The sequence below is a fragment of the Anser brachyrhynchus genome (assembly GCF_964034855.1).
Source record: "Anser brachyrhynchus genome assembly, chromosome: 6".
Lineage (NCBI taxonomy): Eukaryota > Metazoa > Chordata > Aves > Anseriformes > Anatidae > Anser > Anser brachyrhynchus.
The window spans coordinates 23,696,971-23,713,705 of record NC_137700.1 but is presented as its reverse complement, the minus strand read 5'-3'; the positions used below and the strand labels follow the sequence as shown (position 1 = coordinate 23,713,705).

The following is a 16,735-nucleotide window of genomic DNA, read 5'->3' as shown; positions in this document are numbered from 1 at the left end:
TTTCCCAGGGGCAGGGTCCTTGGGCAGAGTTGTAAGGGACCCATGGGCTTTTCTTTTGACCACTGTGCTGATCTAACTGCCTGCAACTGGGAGAAGGCACTTGGCCCCTGCACCTCTGGCACAGGATCCAATTCAGCTCCAGCACTTTGCCCTTGCCCACCATCCACACCTTCTTGCTAAGCGCAATTAGCACTGAGCCCTGCAGCCCAGAGCTGTCCTCACATGCCTCTGGTCCGATGTGGTGCATCACATGTTCCCCCCCTGCCCCAAAGCTATGATGTGACACCCCAAGCCACCACTGTCTTCAGTCTTTATTTGTATAAAAGCCCTCAGCCTAAATGATGTAAAAAAAATGGGGAGGATCAATTTCACAACAAATGGCTCAAAATGATCGTGTAATCATCTTAAATTAACAGCCACAGTAAAAATGCACAGGGGAAATCTCATTTCAGGAGATCAGTAGCTTGAGTGGTAACTTCAGAGCTAAAAACCTGGTGGGGAGGGACACCACAGTGAAGCCAAGCCTGGCTCGGACCTGCCAGAGCCCCTGGCAAGATGTGTGGTGCAGCTGGCCCTGGCTGCAGTGTCAGGTCTACACAGCAACCCCATTGTGCCACCCCAGTGTGCTTAGGGCCAAGAGCTCCTTACTGTAGCCTCAACAGGGATGGGGTGTGAGGAACAGGACACATTCACTACGTGTAGGGAGAAGGCAGCAGCACCCAGAGCACAGGACAGCCCATAACAACCCAGGCTGGCCTCCAAATCAGAGCTGTCCCATCAGCGGCACCAAGAGGGGCTTGGGGGAGAAAAATGGGCATTGTCGGGGGGGGGGGGGTGTTCCTGGGGGGACAGTGGTGTCAGCATTGTCCCTGCTGCTGGTCTCCCTCTGACACTGAGCCCCCAGCTCATGGCTGTCTGGGCAATTCATAAAGCTACAAAGTCTGTTAAGGCACAACTCGAATATCTGTAAACATGGATGCTGTCCGGGGAGGTCCAGCAAGCGATTCAAGTACTGGTGACACAAGACACAGCGGCCCTCAGCCATCCTGCCGAAGTGCCAGCACCCACACCTCCTCTGCCGCAGTGACGGGCACGTCCCAGGTCACCTTCTGGCTGCTGTCGGCTTCAGGGCCACCTTGGGGGGGATGTCCAGCTGCAACAACGAAGGGGTGTTGGGGGGGGGGTTGGCAAGGTCCCCGTGGGGCCTCTTGCTGCTGGTAGGGGACAGAAGTGACACTGGGTATTGGGGGGCACTGGGCACAGCTCACCTGGGGCAGGACCAGGGATGTGCATGGCTGAGACGAGAGGGTCGGAGGCTTAGTAGGAGGCACTGGTGGTGATGGTGACGGTGCTCCTGCCACCACACCGCAGGGCTGGGCAGAAGTGCAAGAGGCAAAGGTGAGGTGGACTCCCTGTAGGCGAGCCTGCGCTGCCCTGCTCCCCAGGCACCAGCCCCAACTCCATCCCAGCACCAGTGCTGTACTGGGGGCACCTACCTCCTTCCTCTTTAGGGCTGGCAGAGGCTTCCTGGGTGGCTTTGGCCTCTCCTGGGAACAGGAGAGGAGAGACTTGAGTCCTTCTGGGTGCTGGGAAGGGACCTGCGTGAGGGACAGCAGCCAGACTTCAGGGCAGAGGAACAGCTGCCCCGGGGAGCGGGGATGGTGCTGTCCACCAGGCAGGGACATCACACCCAGCAGAGGGATGTGGATGAGCCGGAGCCCAGGTTCACTGCAGCTCCCACCCCAGGGCTTCATGCTGCACTCCTACCTGCGGGACCGGGCGGCTGGGCACCAGGGGCCGGGTGCTGCGTGGGGCCGCTGTGGTGCTGAGCAGACTGGGGCTGCTGATGTCACGGCGGGACAGCTGGCTGCCGGGGGGCTGCAGCCGGCTCCCCTCCTGAAACACCGGGTTGGCGAGGCCAGCGGTGGGTCTGCTGGAGGTCCTGTGAGGCAAAGGACCGACAGGCAACAAGGGCTGCTGCGGCCCCCCAGCCCTGAGCTTTGCCCTGTGTGCTTGTAGCTTAACCCTGCTGCAGGCCTTCTTACCCCTTCTGGAAGTACCTCATCCCTCTGCCTCTGAGCAGAACAACACCGCCGCCGAGCAGGACGCTGGAGAGTGCCAGCACGGACAGCACAGCAGCCAGGACCATGCTGCTGCCCCCTGCAGAGACACAGTTGGCACTGGGACAGGCACCCCGACGCCAGGAATGCCGCATGGGGGCAGAGAGGTGGCCAGCATGGCGGCAAGACACCGACCTCGTCTCACGCTCCCACCTTGGCACAAGCACAAAGCCGAGAGAGATGATGCTGGCTGCGTGCACAAGGTGCCCTACCTGGTGTGAGCTCCAAAACCTTGTGCTGGCAGTATGGTGGTGCCCACCCTGGCTCACAGTGGCACTCCCGCTTGTGATTGCACACCTGAAACCAGGGAGGGCAGAGTCAAGGCAAGGAGGCAAAGTGAACGGCAGGGACTACCACCCAAGCTGTTTGGAGATGGAGAGCCCTGCTAGCTGCAGCCACAGCGAGCACGGAAGCACAACCTACCCCGTGGCTGTTACACTTTGCCGAGCAGTTCTTCTTGCCATAGACCAGAAGGTTCTGGCAGCGCCCAGCGTAGCAGACCTGGGGGTGGGTGGGAGGCTCTGAGCACAGCCCCATGGCCGGGAGTCACCTCCCACTGCCCCAGCCCATCCCCCGGGCACTCACCATCTCCTCCCCACACTTGGTGCCAGTGGGCACCAGCCTGAGGTTAGCCACCAACTCGTTGCCGTCGTTGCTGTCGAGGGCTGCTTTGCACTTGAATTGGCCAAAGGAGAGCGTGAAGAAGCCGCTGCCAAGGACAGGACTGGTGTTGTCACTCGTGCACAGCAGTGTGCCGCACTTCACATCCCTGTCAGCAGAGCAGCTGTGAGCCCTGAGGAGCTTTGCTTGCTCCCCAGGGTCAGAACTGATAACAGGCTCCCTGCTCCTTACTTGGGGCTGCAGGGCCTCTTCCCAGACTCAGTCAGGCAGTGGAGTTTGAGGTCTTGCCTGCTGTTCTGCTTAAAGCATTCATCGGGAGCTACTCGGGCTGCTGCGGGAGGCACAGAGCAGAAGGATCACGTGGAGCCAGAGCCTGCAGCAAGCCAACAGCAGCTGGCAGCAACATGAGGGCAGCTACCACCGGCCATCCCCGACACTAAGAACTGCCTGCCCCACCACCAGCCCTCTCCTGAGGTGGGGGGAGAGGGGAAAGCTACCTGCGCCCCAGAGCACACGGCACTGCTCAGCATGCGAGGGGCAGGCCCCGTTGTAGCAGTAGCCATTGCCACTCTGGCAGGGGATGCCGTTTTCCTGGAAGACATCCTCCGGGCACTCGGAGCTGAGGCCAGTGCAGTGCTCGGGAAGGTCACAGTCATTCTTGCTGGCCCGGCATATTGTGCCGGCAGCCTTCACCTGTGCAGAAAGAAGGCTGTCAGGAGCCACACGGGCACCACATCCCATTGCCCTGATCCAGGCCAGAGCCTGTCAGCACCCAGGTCTGCAAAGCATCTCTCTGCACCCCCAGAAAGGGGGATCCAGACACAGTGGCTTGTGCCACAGACAGATCTGTGCCAAAGACGGTACAAAGGTATTTGCTTTTGACTGAGCTACTGCACAGGAAGGGGACATACCACCAGACCAGTTGTTCCTGTACTTAAGTACTTCCCCCCCATGCAGCACCTTGTGTTTTGCTTTTAGTTTGGGCTTGCCCCAGGATCTTCTTACTGTTCTGGCCCTTCATATCAAGGCATTTCTTACACTGGGCAGCGGCAGAGGTCCTCCAGGCCCTTTGGCAGCCGTAGGCATGCATTGCCTCTGCCACAAAGCTCCTGAGGAGTTGGAGTGGGGGGTGGGGGAGAGTGGGCGTGATGCCCTAGCCAAACACTAGGCCTCCACCAGGTCTCCATCCCTGCACGGTACCTTGCAGTCCTGGCAGCAGTCACCTTGTGCGCACTCGGCCCCCTCTCTCAGCTGGCAGGTGGTGGCGTTGCAGCAGCGATCAAAGCACTCCTGTGAGACACAGCCAAAAATGGCTTGGTTTTGAGACAGCAGAGTCCAAGGTGGCTGGAGGAGCAGAAGCTGCATGGGGCCTGTGTGGGTGGGACCAAGGACCAAGGCTGCACGGGGCCTCCCATTACCACAGGACTGACAAGTCTCAGCTTTGCTTTAGCTGCAAGCTCCCAAGAGAAAAACACCATTGCCACAAACCCATACTGCAGAGAGAGCAGCAAAAGCCTTCCAAAAGAGGAAGGGGCTGAAACTCTCCCAAATGCCCCCTGAAAGACTCTTTCCTTCTTTTTGGGGGGCTGCCAAGTTACTAGGGCAGTGTAACCATCACAGGCATAAAATGGCTCCAGGTTGAACCATGGGGCAAAAGCACAGCAACATCCTGGTCCAAAACTCAGCACTGCCTGACTGGGGCCCTGCACTGTGGGTGTGAACTGCTCCTGCAGCACCTTTACCCCCATTACCACCATAAAACCAGAAGACTACAAAAGATTTTTCATAAGATGTGGAGTTTGGAGGAAAACAGACATGACCTGGGCCCCTGGAAAGGTAGCACCCTTCGCAAATCTCCAAGAATGACACGGAGGATCTCTGTGCTCACTGCATGAGGAAGGCAATGGGTTCCTCCCCACAGGTCCCAGCACAGGAGATGTCCCCTGGCAGTTTGTCACAAAGCTTCCCACTGTGTTGCACTGGGATGAGGAACAGCTAAACACAACTCTTGCGAGGACAATGCGCACTGATGTCCCCTTTCTTAGGCCATCTCTCCTGAGGACATGCTGGGGGATGTTTCCCTGGGGATGCCTTTCCTAGGAATGCTCCTGCTAAAACCACAGCCAGCTACATGAGGGGTGGGGGGCACACATCCCAGTTAACAAATGCCTTCCCCAAGCTATTTTTTGGCATGAACATAAGGAGCACAGGGAAGATGAGTCAGGAGGTCTTGCAAAGCCCAAAGGCGGGGAGGAAGCTTGCACAACCCTCTCTGAGTCTGAGTGAGGGGGTTTCAGGTCCCAGCCACCCCGTTCCTTCCTGAGTGCCCAGGCTGTACCTCTGGCCTGCCGCAGTCGCACTGCTCTCCCCGCTCTACAAACCGGTTCCCACACACTGGCTCCCCGTACAGCTCATCCGCCCGGGGGACGTTCAGCAGGCAGCTGGTCCTGGGGTCCTTGAGGAACTGCCACATGTCCTGCTCACTGCAGCTGCTGAAGAGCCTGGGATAAGTCAGGCTGAAGGGGCACAAAACCAGGCAGTAGTGAGCACGGCGGAGCACTTGCAGGCCTTCCCACCCAGCAAAGGTCAGTTAACAAAGTGGTGAATGTTCTCCCAGACCTGACAGTCTCCCAGGCTTCACTCCAGCTCTCATCAGGACATCTAGAAATATCTGCTGCCCAGGGCTACTCTTCACTCTTTCTTCACATTTTCTCCACTCACCTGATCTTCGCTGCCATAACACATCCTCCTTGATCTTTGATGACAGGACAGTGGCAGCCAGCAATATCTTCATCATGAGACATCCCTAGGTTGTGTCCCATCTCATGAGCCATGGTGGATGCAGCACCGATAGGATCCATGCTGTGGTCCTATGGAACAAGAAGTGAAATGTGGTCACAGAATCACAGAATCACAGAATATTAGGGATTGAAAGGGACTTTGAAAGATCATCTAGTCCAGTCCCCCTGCCAGAGCAGGAACACCCAGATCAGGTCACACAGGACCGCACCCAGGCGGGTTTTGAAAGTCTCCAGAGAAGGAGACTCCACAACCCTCCTGGGCAGCCTGTTCCAGTGCTGTCACCCTCACTGTAAAAAAGTTTCGTCTCAGATTTAAGCAGAACCTCCTATGTTACAGCTTGCATCCATTGCCCCTTGTTCTATCATTGGGTGTCACCGAGAAGAGCCTGACTCCATCCTCCTGACACTCCCCCTTTACATATTTGTAAATATAAACATTAATAAGGTCACCCCTCAGTCTCCTCTTCTCCAGGCTGAAGAGACACAGCTCCCTCAGCCTTTCCTCATAAGGGAGATGCTCCACTCCCTTAATCATCCTCGTGGCTCTGCGCTGGACTCTCTCAAACAGTTCCCTGTCCTTCTCGAACTGAGGGGCCCAGAACTGGACGCAATATTCTAGATGTGGTCTCACCAGGACAGAGTAGAGGGGGAGGAGAACCTCTCTCGACCTACTAACCACACCCCTTCAGATACACCCCGGGATGCCATCAGCCTTCTTGGCCACAAGGGCACAGTGCTGGCTCATGGTCATCCGGCTGTCCACCAGGACCCCCAGGTCCCTCTCCCCTTCACTGCTCTCCAGCAGGGCAGTCCCCAACTTACACTGGCGCCTGGGGTTTTTCTTGCCCAGATGCAGGACTCTACACTTGCCCTCGTTATATTTCATTCAGTTTCTCCCCGCCCAATTCATCCAGCAGGACGCTGGATGGCAGCACAGCCTTCCGGCGTGTCAGCCACTCCTCCCAGTTCAGTGTCATCAGCAAACTTGCTGCCGGCGCACTCCATTCCCTAATGCAAGTTGTCAAGGAATATACTAAACAACACTGGTCCCAGGACCGACCCTTGAGGGACTCCACTAGATACAGGACTCCAAACAGGGGTGGAGCATCCACTGTTTCTCTAGGCAGCCTGTTCCAGTGCCTCACCACCCTCTGAGTAAAGAATTTCTTCCTAATACCTAATCTAAATCTACCATCTTTTAGATTAAAACCATTACCCCTTTTCTTATCACCACACCCCCTGAAAAAAAGTCCCTCCACAGCTTTCCTGTAGTACCCCTGTAGGTACTGGAAGGCTGCTATAACATCTCCCTAGAGCTTTCTCTTCTCTAGACTGAGGTAACTGAAGACAAAAGCTGAGCCTGGTCTCACAGCCTCCGAAGAACTCCAGACTGGGCTCTGAGGGGCATAAGTCAGCATAGATACAGCAGCTACCTTGAAACGCTGCTTTGCGTGTCGCACAGTTGACTGCTCATGTTCCAGCAAAGGATGTCATCGCTGGGGAGGAATGGATGGACGAGAAGCATAGACAAGATGACCAAAGACCAACTGCAGGTCAAGTCCCAACCAGGTGACAGGTGGTGTGAGAAGCCCTGTGTCCACAGAGCAACTCCGGGATGCTTTGTATTGCTCAGGTACCTCAGAGACCTCTGCTGCCACCCTTGTGGCATGTGCCTAGGCAGTGGGACCCACCTGATTGACACCGCCTGAGTCCCTGGTGCACATCGCAAGCTTCTTTGCCAGCCCTACGGTCGTGTCATAGAAGTCTACACCACTGTGGGAAGGAAAAGTGACCGTGGGCATGGAATCTCTGTGCCAGCTGGGAAGCACCCATCCAGCCTGCTTACGTGATCAGCTGGGCATTGTCATGCTGCTTCCTCTTCAGCAGCTCCGTCTCCCGCCAGCGGAGGAAGTTCTCCAGTGTCACCTCTGCATTGCGACTGACGGTGATTTTGTCCCTGTTGCTCCACACCTCCAAGCCAATCAAGGCCACACGCAGGCCCAGAGGCTGGTAAAGCTGCAAAGGAATACAGGCTAGAGGGAGTGCTTGTACCTTAGCCGCACAGCAGAGGAACAGTCTCACCTCCCCTGGGAACTTGTTGCCCAGCCAACCCCCCCGCCCCCAGCAATACTATATGAGGTCTGGCACTTCAAGTCCCCCTCACAAAATAGCATGAGCTGGGCTAAACTGTGTAGACAGGACCTCCCTTTTCTTGAGGGCATCTGTAGGACGTGCTCCCAGAAGAAATTCCCTGCTGTCCCTTCATGTGAGGTACCTAACTGAGAGCTCAGAGGCAGCCTTCACATGCTCCTGAGGACTCCAGGTAGAGCCAAGCCTCAATGCCTACTTTGCGCACCCCGCTGGCCAGCAGAGTTGGTCACCCTCTGGTCACCTATCTAACAGTGTGAGGGTGGCTCCGGCTCTACCACAGATCTCTCCCGGCTTTGACTGGGGTGACCGGGGCCCGTGCTAGCACAGCATGAGTAGGGAAGGTAAGCTGGCACCCTGGGGCTCACCTTGTCAACATGGTTCACAATTTCCTTCATGCGGTTCTGCACCTTGCGCAAGTCCTTGTATTTTCTGAACTAGGGGAAGGACACAGAGAGATTCCCAAGTTGGCTTCCAGTTCCCAGCAGCCATGTAGGAGTGAAAGCACAAACTCACCCTCCCTTACCTCTTCATTGTCCACAACCAGGACAAGCTCCACGTATCGGGGCCCTTTGTGTAACTGGGCTGATTTCTGGAAGGGAAGACAAAAGTGAGTGCAGAAAAAAGCACAGCTCTCTGGTTTGCTGAGCCCTGTTGTTGACCGTCCTGTGGGATTTGTTGGAACCTCAGGCACCTTCCAGTGCTATGCAAGGCTAGTGGCTCTTCTAACTCTGCTTTCTGAGGTTATTTTGCCCAGGTGTTTCAGACATCTTCCAACACACAAGGAAAAGCTCCAGCCTGCTACTGCTGTAAGGCAGGAGAGAGGCTCTGTGAGACCCTGTGTGGGACTGCGCCAGGCAAGGGGAGGGAAGCATCTCCATGAAATGCAGCATGGCCCAGCTCTCTCCTGGGCTTCACAGACCCTAGGCTCTCAAAAACTCAGCTATGGCAAGGAGAAGCAATGTGATCCTTAACCCAGCGATAGAGCTTCATGGGTGCAGCAATTTTAGGGTCGTGGTCATACTCCAGGGTGGCCCTGGCCTCTTGGCACGCGCCGCGCTTTGTCCTGAGGTGGGCAGCTCTGTACACCGCATGCCAGCCGGCCTCGTCCTCCTCCAGAGGCTTCAGCAGGAAGGTGGTCTCATTCACTTGGAAAAAGCCACTGCCAAGAGAGAGGGCAGGCATCAGGCTGGGGCGGTGTCACGCCAGCAGCCTCACAGACACTGTGCAGGATGGACAGACCCCACACCAGCCCTGTGAGCACCTGCGATACAACACACAGCCATACAGGAAAGCACCCACCACTTAACCCACTCTTCCGTGGCTCCCCTAGGTAGTTGGGATGAGTTACGGGCCATTCGCAGGCCCTGGCAGTCAGGTCCTCCTGGCCACGTGCAGGACACCACAAACAGCAAAAAGCCCTAACCAGCCCTTGGGCCGTACTTTAATCCCTAGCCACTGTGCAGAGGAAAAGCCAGGGACTTTGTGCCTCTTCCCTGCAACTTTGTCTCGTCTTTCTGGGCCTGCATTATCCCATGCTCTGTGTGTATCGTTATGCTGCTTGTCCTGCCTGTGAACATCTAGTCCTCCTGCTACACAAACATATTACATGTCCCATGTATGCACAAGCTGTGCTGAGCCAGGGTCCCTGCAGACACAACCACTGCTCTCAAAACAAGGAACCAGCCGCCACAGAGCTGCAGCAGGCACTTGTCCTGCAACCTGGCATTTGTTCATCCTGCTAACACAGTTGCTGAGGACCTCCACTGCTGCAGAGACAACCTGTCCTTCTCACACATATCCCTGCAAGCCAACCCTTCCTCCCCAGCTACTAGATTTATTCTCTTGCAATTTCTGGCTGTCAGCTGAGCTTTTTTAAGAATAGCAGAATGCAAATCGAGCAACCCCGCATGGAGCTGGGGGCTCAGGTTCCTCTGCAAGGGCATTTTCAGCTACTTCAGCAGAAGGTAGAGCCAAAGCAGATTTTTGAGGAAGGAGCAGCAGCACTGCCAGAAGCTAGGGAAGAGCAAGTTTGGTGTGGTAGAGTGGATGGCTCTGGTCCCGTTTGCAGACCCGGGGAAAGTGCTGCCTGCCCTGACCTCCTGTCCTGCTCAGCTCTCCACTTTCACTCAGCCATGAATCACTCCCCCAGAAGCGACAATGTAAAACTTTGTGGCTGTTTTCCCTGCTAGGCACTGAGCCACAGAGCCATGCACACCCAGCATGTGGGGAAAGAATGTCTTTTGTTTTCCCTTTTCTTCCCTACTGCCCCTGACCAAACTGTGCCCCGGGGAAGCCACAGGTCCTACCTGAGCCCACCACAGGTGCTGATGCTTGCTGCAGAGTCTGTGTACCCCACAACGTGGCCTTGATAAAAGCAGTGATCCTGAAACCCAGAAAAGAGGTGCATAACATTGTGTCTGACCAATCTGGCCTTCTGCAATGGAGTGATTACATCAGTGGACAAGGGAAGACCAACTGATGTCATCTACCTGGACTTCTGTATGGCCTTTGATATGGCAACACTCTTGCCTCTACATTGGAGAGACACGGATTTGATGGATGGACTATTTGGTGGATAAGGAATTGCCTGGGTGGCCACATTCATAGAGTTGCAGTCAATGGCTCAATGTCTAAATGGAGACCAGTAGGGCCCATGCTGGGACCAATACTATTTAATATCTTAATCAGTGACATGGACAGTGGGATTGAGTACACCCTCAGCAAGTCTGTGGATGACACCAAGCTGAGTGGTGTGGTTGATATGCTACTGGGAAGGGATATCACCCAGACGGAATTGGACAAGGCACAAGGATGATCAAGGGGCTGGAGCACCTCTCCTATGAAGACAGGCTGAGGGAGCTGGGGTTGTTCAGCCTAGAGAAGAGAAGGCTCCAGGGAGACCTTCCAGCACTCTTATAGTGCCTAAAGGGGGCTGCAGGAAAGCTGGGGGGGGGGGGGTACTTTTTACATGTGCCTGTAGCACTATGACAAGTTGAAATGGTTTTAAACTAGAAGAGGTTAGATTTAGATCAGATATACAAATGAATTGTTTTACAATGAGGTCTGAGACACCGGAACAAGCTGACTGGAGGAGCTTGACTGCTGGAAGTTTTCAAAGTCAGGCTGGATGGGGCTTTGGGCAACCTGATTTAGTGAAAGTTGTCCCTGCCCATGGCAGGGGGCTTGGAGTGGGTCCCAGCTCATGGCAGCGGCTTGGAGTGGGTCTCAGCACAGCCCTGGAGGCATCTCAGCCCTCCAGGAAGCATGATGAAGTCTCCGTGTCACTGGTGGTGGCCCAAAAACTCCTCTTCCAGGAGGCTGCTGTTACTCCAGACCCGTACCTGGACATCTGGCTTCTCTGTGATCTCTGTGCCATCAGCCAAGTAGTGTGTCTCAGTGTAATGCTGTCCCAGCAGCTCCCTGCAGATCAGGAAAGGAAGCAGCATCAGGAGAAACATCAGCTTTGGGGAGAGGATGGCTAGAAAGCAAGGCAGGGGGGTTCCATGTCGCTCCAGACCTCTCAAGCCAAATCTGACCCTCCTGACCCACAGCACATTCAACACTCCCAAGAGCTCCCAGCATGGATTTATTTTCCCAGTGTGGGTCTGGGCTGATGGCTTTGGTGGCCAGAGCTGTGATGTCGGGCCCCTGAGAAGTGACGTGTAGCAGGGTGGTAAGTGAGCCTGCCCAGGGCCTGCCCACCCACACTCACCTGTTCTTCTCTAGGTGCAGAAGGTAGTCCCTGCCTTCAGCTTGGATGCTGTAGAGGACATGGTCCAGGTAGGTGCTCTGCAGGAAACAAGATGATGGCACAAGTCAACACAGACTGCAGAAAGGATGGCTCCATTGCCATGATCCTGCACATCCTTCCTGCTGGAAGGCAACCGTGGGATGGGGAGACTTGCTCCTCACGGGCCACGTGTAAGCTCACCCTGAAGGCATCCAGCAAAGACACAGGAAATCAGACAAAAAGAAAGCATGCAGGCAATAATGTGAATCCCCAGCATATCCTGAGATAACAAGCAGGTCACCAGCAATGAAGCTGAGTCAGCAAAGGCTGGTTTCCCGTGTCTGACACATGGCTGCAGATGGCCGCATCAGAAACTGAAGTTTCCTGCTCATCAGTCACAAGAGCTCCTTTTCTGGGACTGAGTTCAGAACTTACTCACAGGCTGAACCACAAAGATCCCTGGTGCCCAACTGCTTTCATCAGCAGAGTCTCCCCTATCTCTGCCTGATCTAACATGAATATGATGAATGGGAAATAACCTGATTTGGATTCTTGTCTGTTACTGATGGCAAAGTTCAGTCTTGTTGTGTTGGATTCCTCCCTCTCCCCCCCCCCCCCAGTATCACCATAGTGCTGGTGGAAGGGACCCAAAGGTGTCTCAAGCATGCCCAACAGTCCCTAGGACCAGGTCAGCGTGGCCAAGGCCCAGAGCCCCCATGGAGATGCTGTACATCCCCAGAGAGCAGGGCTGCTCCACCTTTACGGGAAGATTTGTTTTCCACTGGGCAAAGATCCCATGTGATCCCCCACCCTTGGAGGTTGGGACAGAGATCTCCAGAGATCCCAGCTCCCCGGGGCTGCTGGGAGAGACAGCAAGGGATGTGGGACCTGAGACCTCCTCAGCCACCGCTGCAGCAAGGAGACAGTGCCCCGAGGCGCATCCTCAGCTCTTGTGGATCCTGGGGTGGAGACTCGAGCAAACTGGAAAGCGAGGGCTCACATTCCTCCTGGATGAGGTGTCTGGCTTCTGCCTGGGTGGATGGTGATGGTACCTATAGTCATCACGGAGCCTGGTCAGGTAGAGGGGCTTTCCTGCCCTCGGTCACCCTCAGTTCCTGCTGCCTGTCTTTCCAGCTTGCATTGCTGCTGGCAGCAATCAGCTGCCGGCCACAAAATGCTCTCACAGGTCCCTGGCAAATTCTTCTCTCATGAACAATGTCTCCCATAAGACATGTCTGTCCAGCACCCGCAGACAAAGTGGTGCTTTGTTATTGTTGGCAGTGCTGGAGGCTTTAAGAAACTGCAGAAAAGCAATTCAGAGGGGAGAGAAGCGGCAGTCTCTTGGAGACAACCACAGGGTGAGGAGAAGAAAAAAAAACACGATAAAGATTCCCCACAACACACCCAGCCACACATCAGAGGGTGCCGCTGCATCCTGCAAAGCCTGAGGCTTGGCTGCCGCCATCCAGGAGGACTTGTCCAGCCCGAGTTCCTCAAAGCCCTTCATGCTCCTCCTCCAGGACCCTTTCTTGTGGGGGAGCAGAGAGATGCAAAGAGAGGGGCAAAGATGCCCAGTGGCACAGATGGTGTCTTTAAATAGCAACGTTTTTCTCATGGACAAGTTTAGGTTTCTAGAGCAGAGAAAACAGATGCTTTCGGGGAGTGTTTTTGAAGCTATTTTATCAGAAAGGGTTTGAATCACAGATGAACATGCTGCATGAAGTTTACTAGGAAACAAATGTCCTCAACCCCTCCGTCTCCTCAGGTGCTAAAATTGGTGCTTTTCACTCCTAAAACACAAATCCATGTATTTGGCTGATCTTCACTTCTTTCAAGGAGATGTGGAAAGCCTCTCTGAGTTCAAGGCCGTCATCACATGAATGCCTGCCCTGACCACTCAAAAATCATGAGTCAAACCCCATTCCCTCCCTCAGATTACAAGGTTTCTGAAAAAAAATAACTCTGAGTTTCTTTCATGTGGGTTTCTGAAACTTTCTGATTCTTATTTCCCGGCCCCAAAGGATTAAAAAAAAAAAAAAAGGAAAAAAAAAAACTTAAGCAAACACAGCAAGAAAAGTGCTTAAAGCTCAGCAAGAATCTGCAAACTCCTACTTAAGTAAAGACCAGATGTCACAACATCCGTACAAGACTGCAAGGGGCAGCCACACTACATAACATCTCCAAAGAAAGCACTAAACATCGCCCTCCCTGAGAGTCCTTCCTGCTATCAGCCCCTATTTTGACCTGAAGCCCTCCAGAAAAGTTCTTGTGATCAAATACCTCCATCCTCTGGGGTGGACAAAACATGCTGTATCATTCAAACAGTGCAGACACCTGGCTAAAGAGGTCCAGCCCTGAGCTCTGGCCTCTGCTGACCAAAACCCTGCTGGACACCCTACCCTGAGCAGCAGTGAGGGTGGCTGTGCAGAGCTGGAATTTGGGAGGCAACACTACTCACAGGTGATGCAGAGAGGTCCCTCTTCCCCCGGGGCTCCAGCACCCTGCGTGGCATCACCATCTCATACCGCTCGACATGGGCCAGCTCCTCCTCTGGCCCACTAGAGACGCCTGGAAAATTCAAAGGGGGAAAATTCAAAATTCATCTGTGTTTTGAGCTTGGCACCTTTGCAACCCTTGTTTTCTTGATGTCAGAAAGCAGAGGCTCCTCAGCACAGGACGGAGCCAGCCGGGCCAGCGGTGGAGCAAAGTGCCCGTCTGCGGTGCCTGGAGCCTCACACATGGTGCCCGAGCAGAGCCAGCAGCCTTTGCTGCCGCCCCCTCGGCTGGCTGAGTCACAGTTCCCCCGCCGGCACATCTCGGGCTGCCGATGACAAATCCCCCCCCTTTCTCCCCCCGCCCGCCCTTCTCGCAGGAGTTTCATCCAGGTGCAGTTGCATAATGCCGCACACCCGTGGGACGGCAGCACGGCACGGGGCAGAGGTCACCGGGAGCACATCTGTGGTGGGGGCCGGTGTCAGACGGGGGCTTCTCTGGCTGCAGGAGGCGAGCCAGGCGCTTGGGCTCAGCGCCCCGTTTGCCATCCCCTGCCCTCGAGTGAGTGTGAGGTGGTGGATGGCGCACGGAGAGGTGATGGAGAGTGGGGAGGTGATGGAGAGTGAGGTGATGGAGAGTGGGGAGGTGATGGGGAGTGGGGAGGTGATGGAGAGTGGGGTGATGGAGAGTGAGGAGGTGATGGGGAGTGGGGAGGTGATGGAGAGTGGGGTGATGGAGAGTGGGGAGGTGATGGAGAATGGGGAGGTGATGGAGAGTGGGGAGGTGATGGAGAGTGAGGAGGTGATGGAGAGTGGGGAGGTGATGGAGTGGGGTGGTGATGGAGACTGAGGTGATGGAGAGTGAGGAGGTGATGGAGAGTGGAGAGGTGATGGAGAGTGGGGAGGTGATGGAGAGTGGAGAGGTGATGGAGAGTGGAGAGGTGATGGAGAGTGGGGAGGTGATGGAGAGTGGAGAGGTGACGGAGAGTGGGGAGGTGACGGAGAGTGGGGAGGTGATGGAGTGGGGTGGTGATGGAGACTGAGGTGATGGAGAGTGGGGAGGTGATGGAGAGTGGGGAGGTGATGGAGAGTGGGGCAGTGCTGGAGCGTGGGACGGCGATGGAGCCTGGGGCGGCGATGGCAGCGATGACCGCCAGCCCGGCACCGGAGCTCTGCCTCCCACCTGAAGCAGCCGAAATCTTCCCGACCGAGCCGTCCGTAAAAGCCAGCGCCCCTCCGGGCAGCCATCCCGCTGCTGCCGCGCCCCGCGAGCATCCCCGCGCACCCACCCGCCACGCTCCTCTCCGCGGGGCCAGCGCCCGCGGGAAACCCCTCGCCGCTTCCCCGGAGCCCCTGGGCACCTCCGCCCGTTCTCACCGTGGCCGAGCAGCAGCAGCAGCAGCAGCCCCGGCAGCCGGAGGAGGACGAGCGTCGGGACCATGGCTCGGCACCGCCCGGCCCCAGCCGCTCCGCGCCGCGCCGCGCCGCGCCGGCAGCCCCCGCCCGGCGTGACTCACCCACGGGCGGCGGGACGGGGCCGGGCAGGGCGGGACGGGCCGCGGAGGGGGCCGCCCCCGGCAGGGGGCCCGTGGGGCCGGGGCTGGGACGGGGCGGGTAGACTACGAGAGGAAGGCAGCAGGGCCCCCCCCCCCCCGGTTGCCGTGGCGGGGATTCGCCCGGGACAGCCGTCAGGCGGCGGGGGATGGGGACGGGGGCAGCCCCGGGTGCAGGCGCTGCGGCGGCCGCGTGGCCGTGGAGGAGAACCGCATCTTGGCCCCGGGGAGGGAAACGCGGCCGGCGTCGCTTGCTTGTGGTCACGGGCTCCTTCCCGAGGGCTCACAGGACCCAAAGCTGCTGGGTTCTGGAGGCCTGGGTCTCCGCTGGCCTCCAACTGCTTGGCACGACCTGGGGATGGGTCCTGCTTGGAGAGCACCCCTCCTCTCCTGGGGTCTCCTGGGCTCGGGGACCACGTGCTGGTTGGGGCTCTGCTTCATGTCCTCGGGCCAGTGGCTCCGTCCTATGTCACCATTGCAAGCCACTGGGGTTTACTCACCGTCCTTTGCCTCTTGGCCAGGGTGCCCTGGGGAGCCTCAGGGACCTTGGTGGCCTGTAGCCGGGGTCCTGTCTACCTATAAGAACCCTTTCCCTGCCTATTTTTTCCTTCCAGTACTTTCGCCCGAACACTCCTAGTCATTTCTGTTCATAACATTATTATTTATATTACGGTTGTCCCCACTGCGATGACCGTGCTTGCAAGTCGTGCAGAGCTGAGCAGGCCTTGAAGGACCCACGGGCCACAGCAGGCGACCTGGCTCACAGGAGAGATACAGACTGGTCAAGCAACAACAAGCTTCTCCGGACACTCTGAGACCCGACCCGTGGGACATGAGGCTGCTGAATTCAGTCTTTCCCTGCCGCTCTCCTGGCACAAGAAGGCTATGCAGCCCTTCGTGGAGGGAAGACACACAGATGCCTCCTGCTCCATGCTAGCAGGAAGATGTCCAACCTGGCCTGCCCTTGGAGAGGGTGTATCTCTGTGGTGATCTGTCTGAATACCCCCAAACCTTCAAAGTTGATGCTCAGTCAAGCAAATAGCCACTTGTGGGTCAGTTTTTGGGCAGCTGAAGTTACCTGTCAGTGTGTTCTCATGCTGGGGACACTGGAGGGGGCTTGCACATTCTCCCCATGGCCAATGGCCAGGACAACACCTTACAAGAATGAGTGTAAATGGCGTATGCGTGTGAAGCAGGATGCAGAAAACCCTGGAGGGTGTTCACAAGAGAGATGACCAACAACTGGATTAAATAGTAACCCAGGGAG

General features: G+C 56.3%; 1 protein-coding gene across 1 annotated transcript; it reads right to left on the bottom strand.

Moving 5' to 3' along the window:
- Positions 1-296: 296 nt before the first annotated feature.
- On the bottom strand, positions 297-15,497 carry ADAM8 (ADAM metallopeptidase domain 8). The gene is made up of 23 exons (XM_080598615.1): positions 15,293-15,497; positions 13,882-13,991; positions 11,406-11,482; positions 11,035-11,113; positions 10,000-10,076; positions 8,666-8,852; positions 8,217-8,282; positions 8,059-8,127; positions 7,389-7,558; positions 7,234-7,315; positions 5,463-5,611; positions 5,080-5,257; positions 3,942-4,031; positions 3,239-3,434; positions 2,973-3,072; positions 2,706-2,889; positions 2,544-2,621; positions 2,333-2,417; positions 2,046-2,160; positions 1,768-1,942; positions 1,497-1,598; positions 1,269-1,373; positions 297-1,153 (listed from the first exon to the last, which is right to left on the bottom strand). The coding sequence occupies exons 1-23, from the start codon at positions 15,354-15,356 to the stop codon at positions 1,103-1,105; spliced, it is 2,589 nt and encodes an 862-aa protein (XP_080454741.1). The 5' UTR covers positions 15,357-15,497; the 3' UTR covers positions 297-1,102.
- Positions 15,498-16,735: the final 1,238 nt, after the last annotated feature.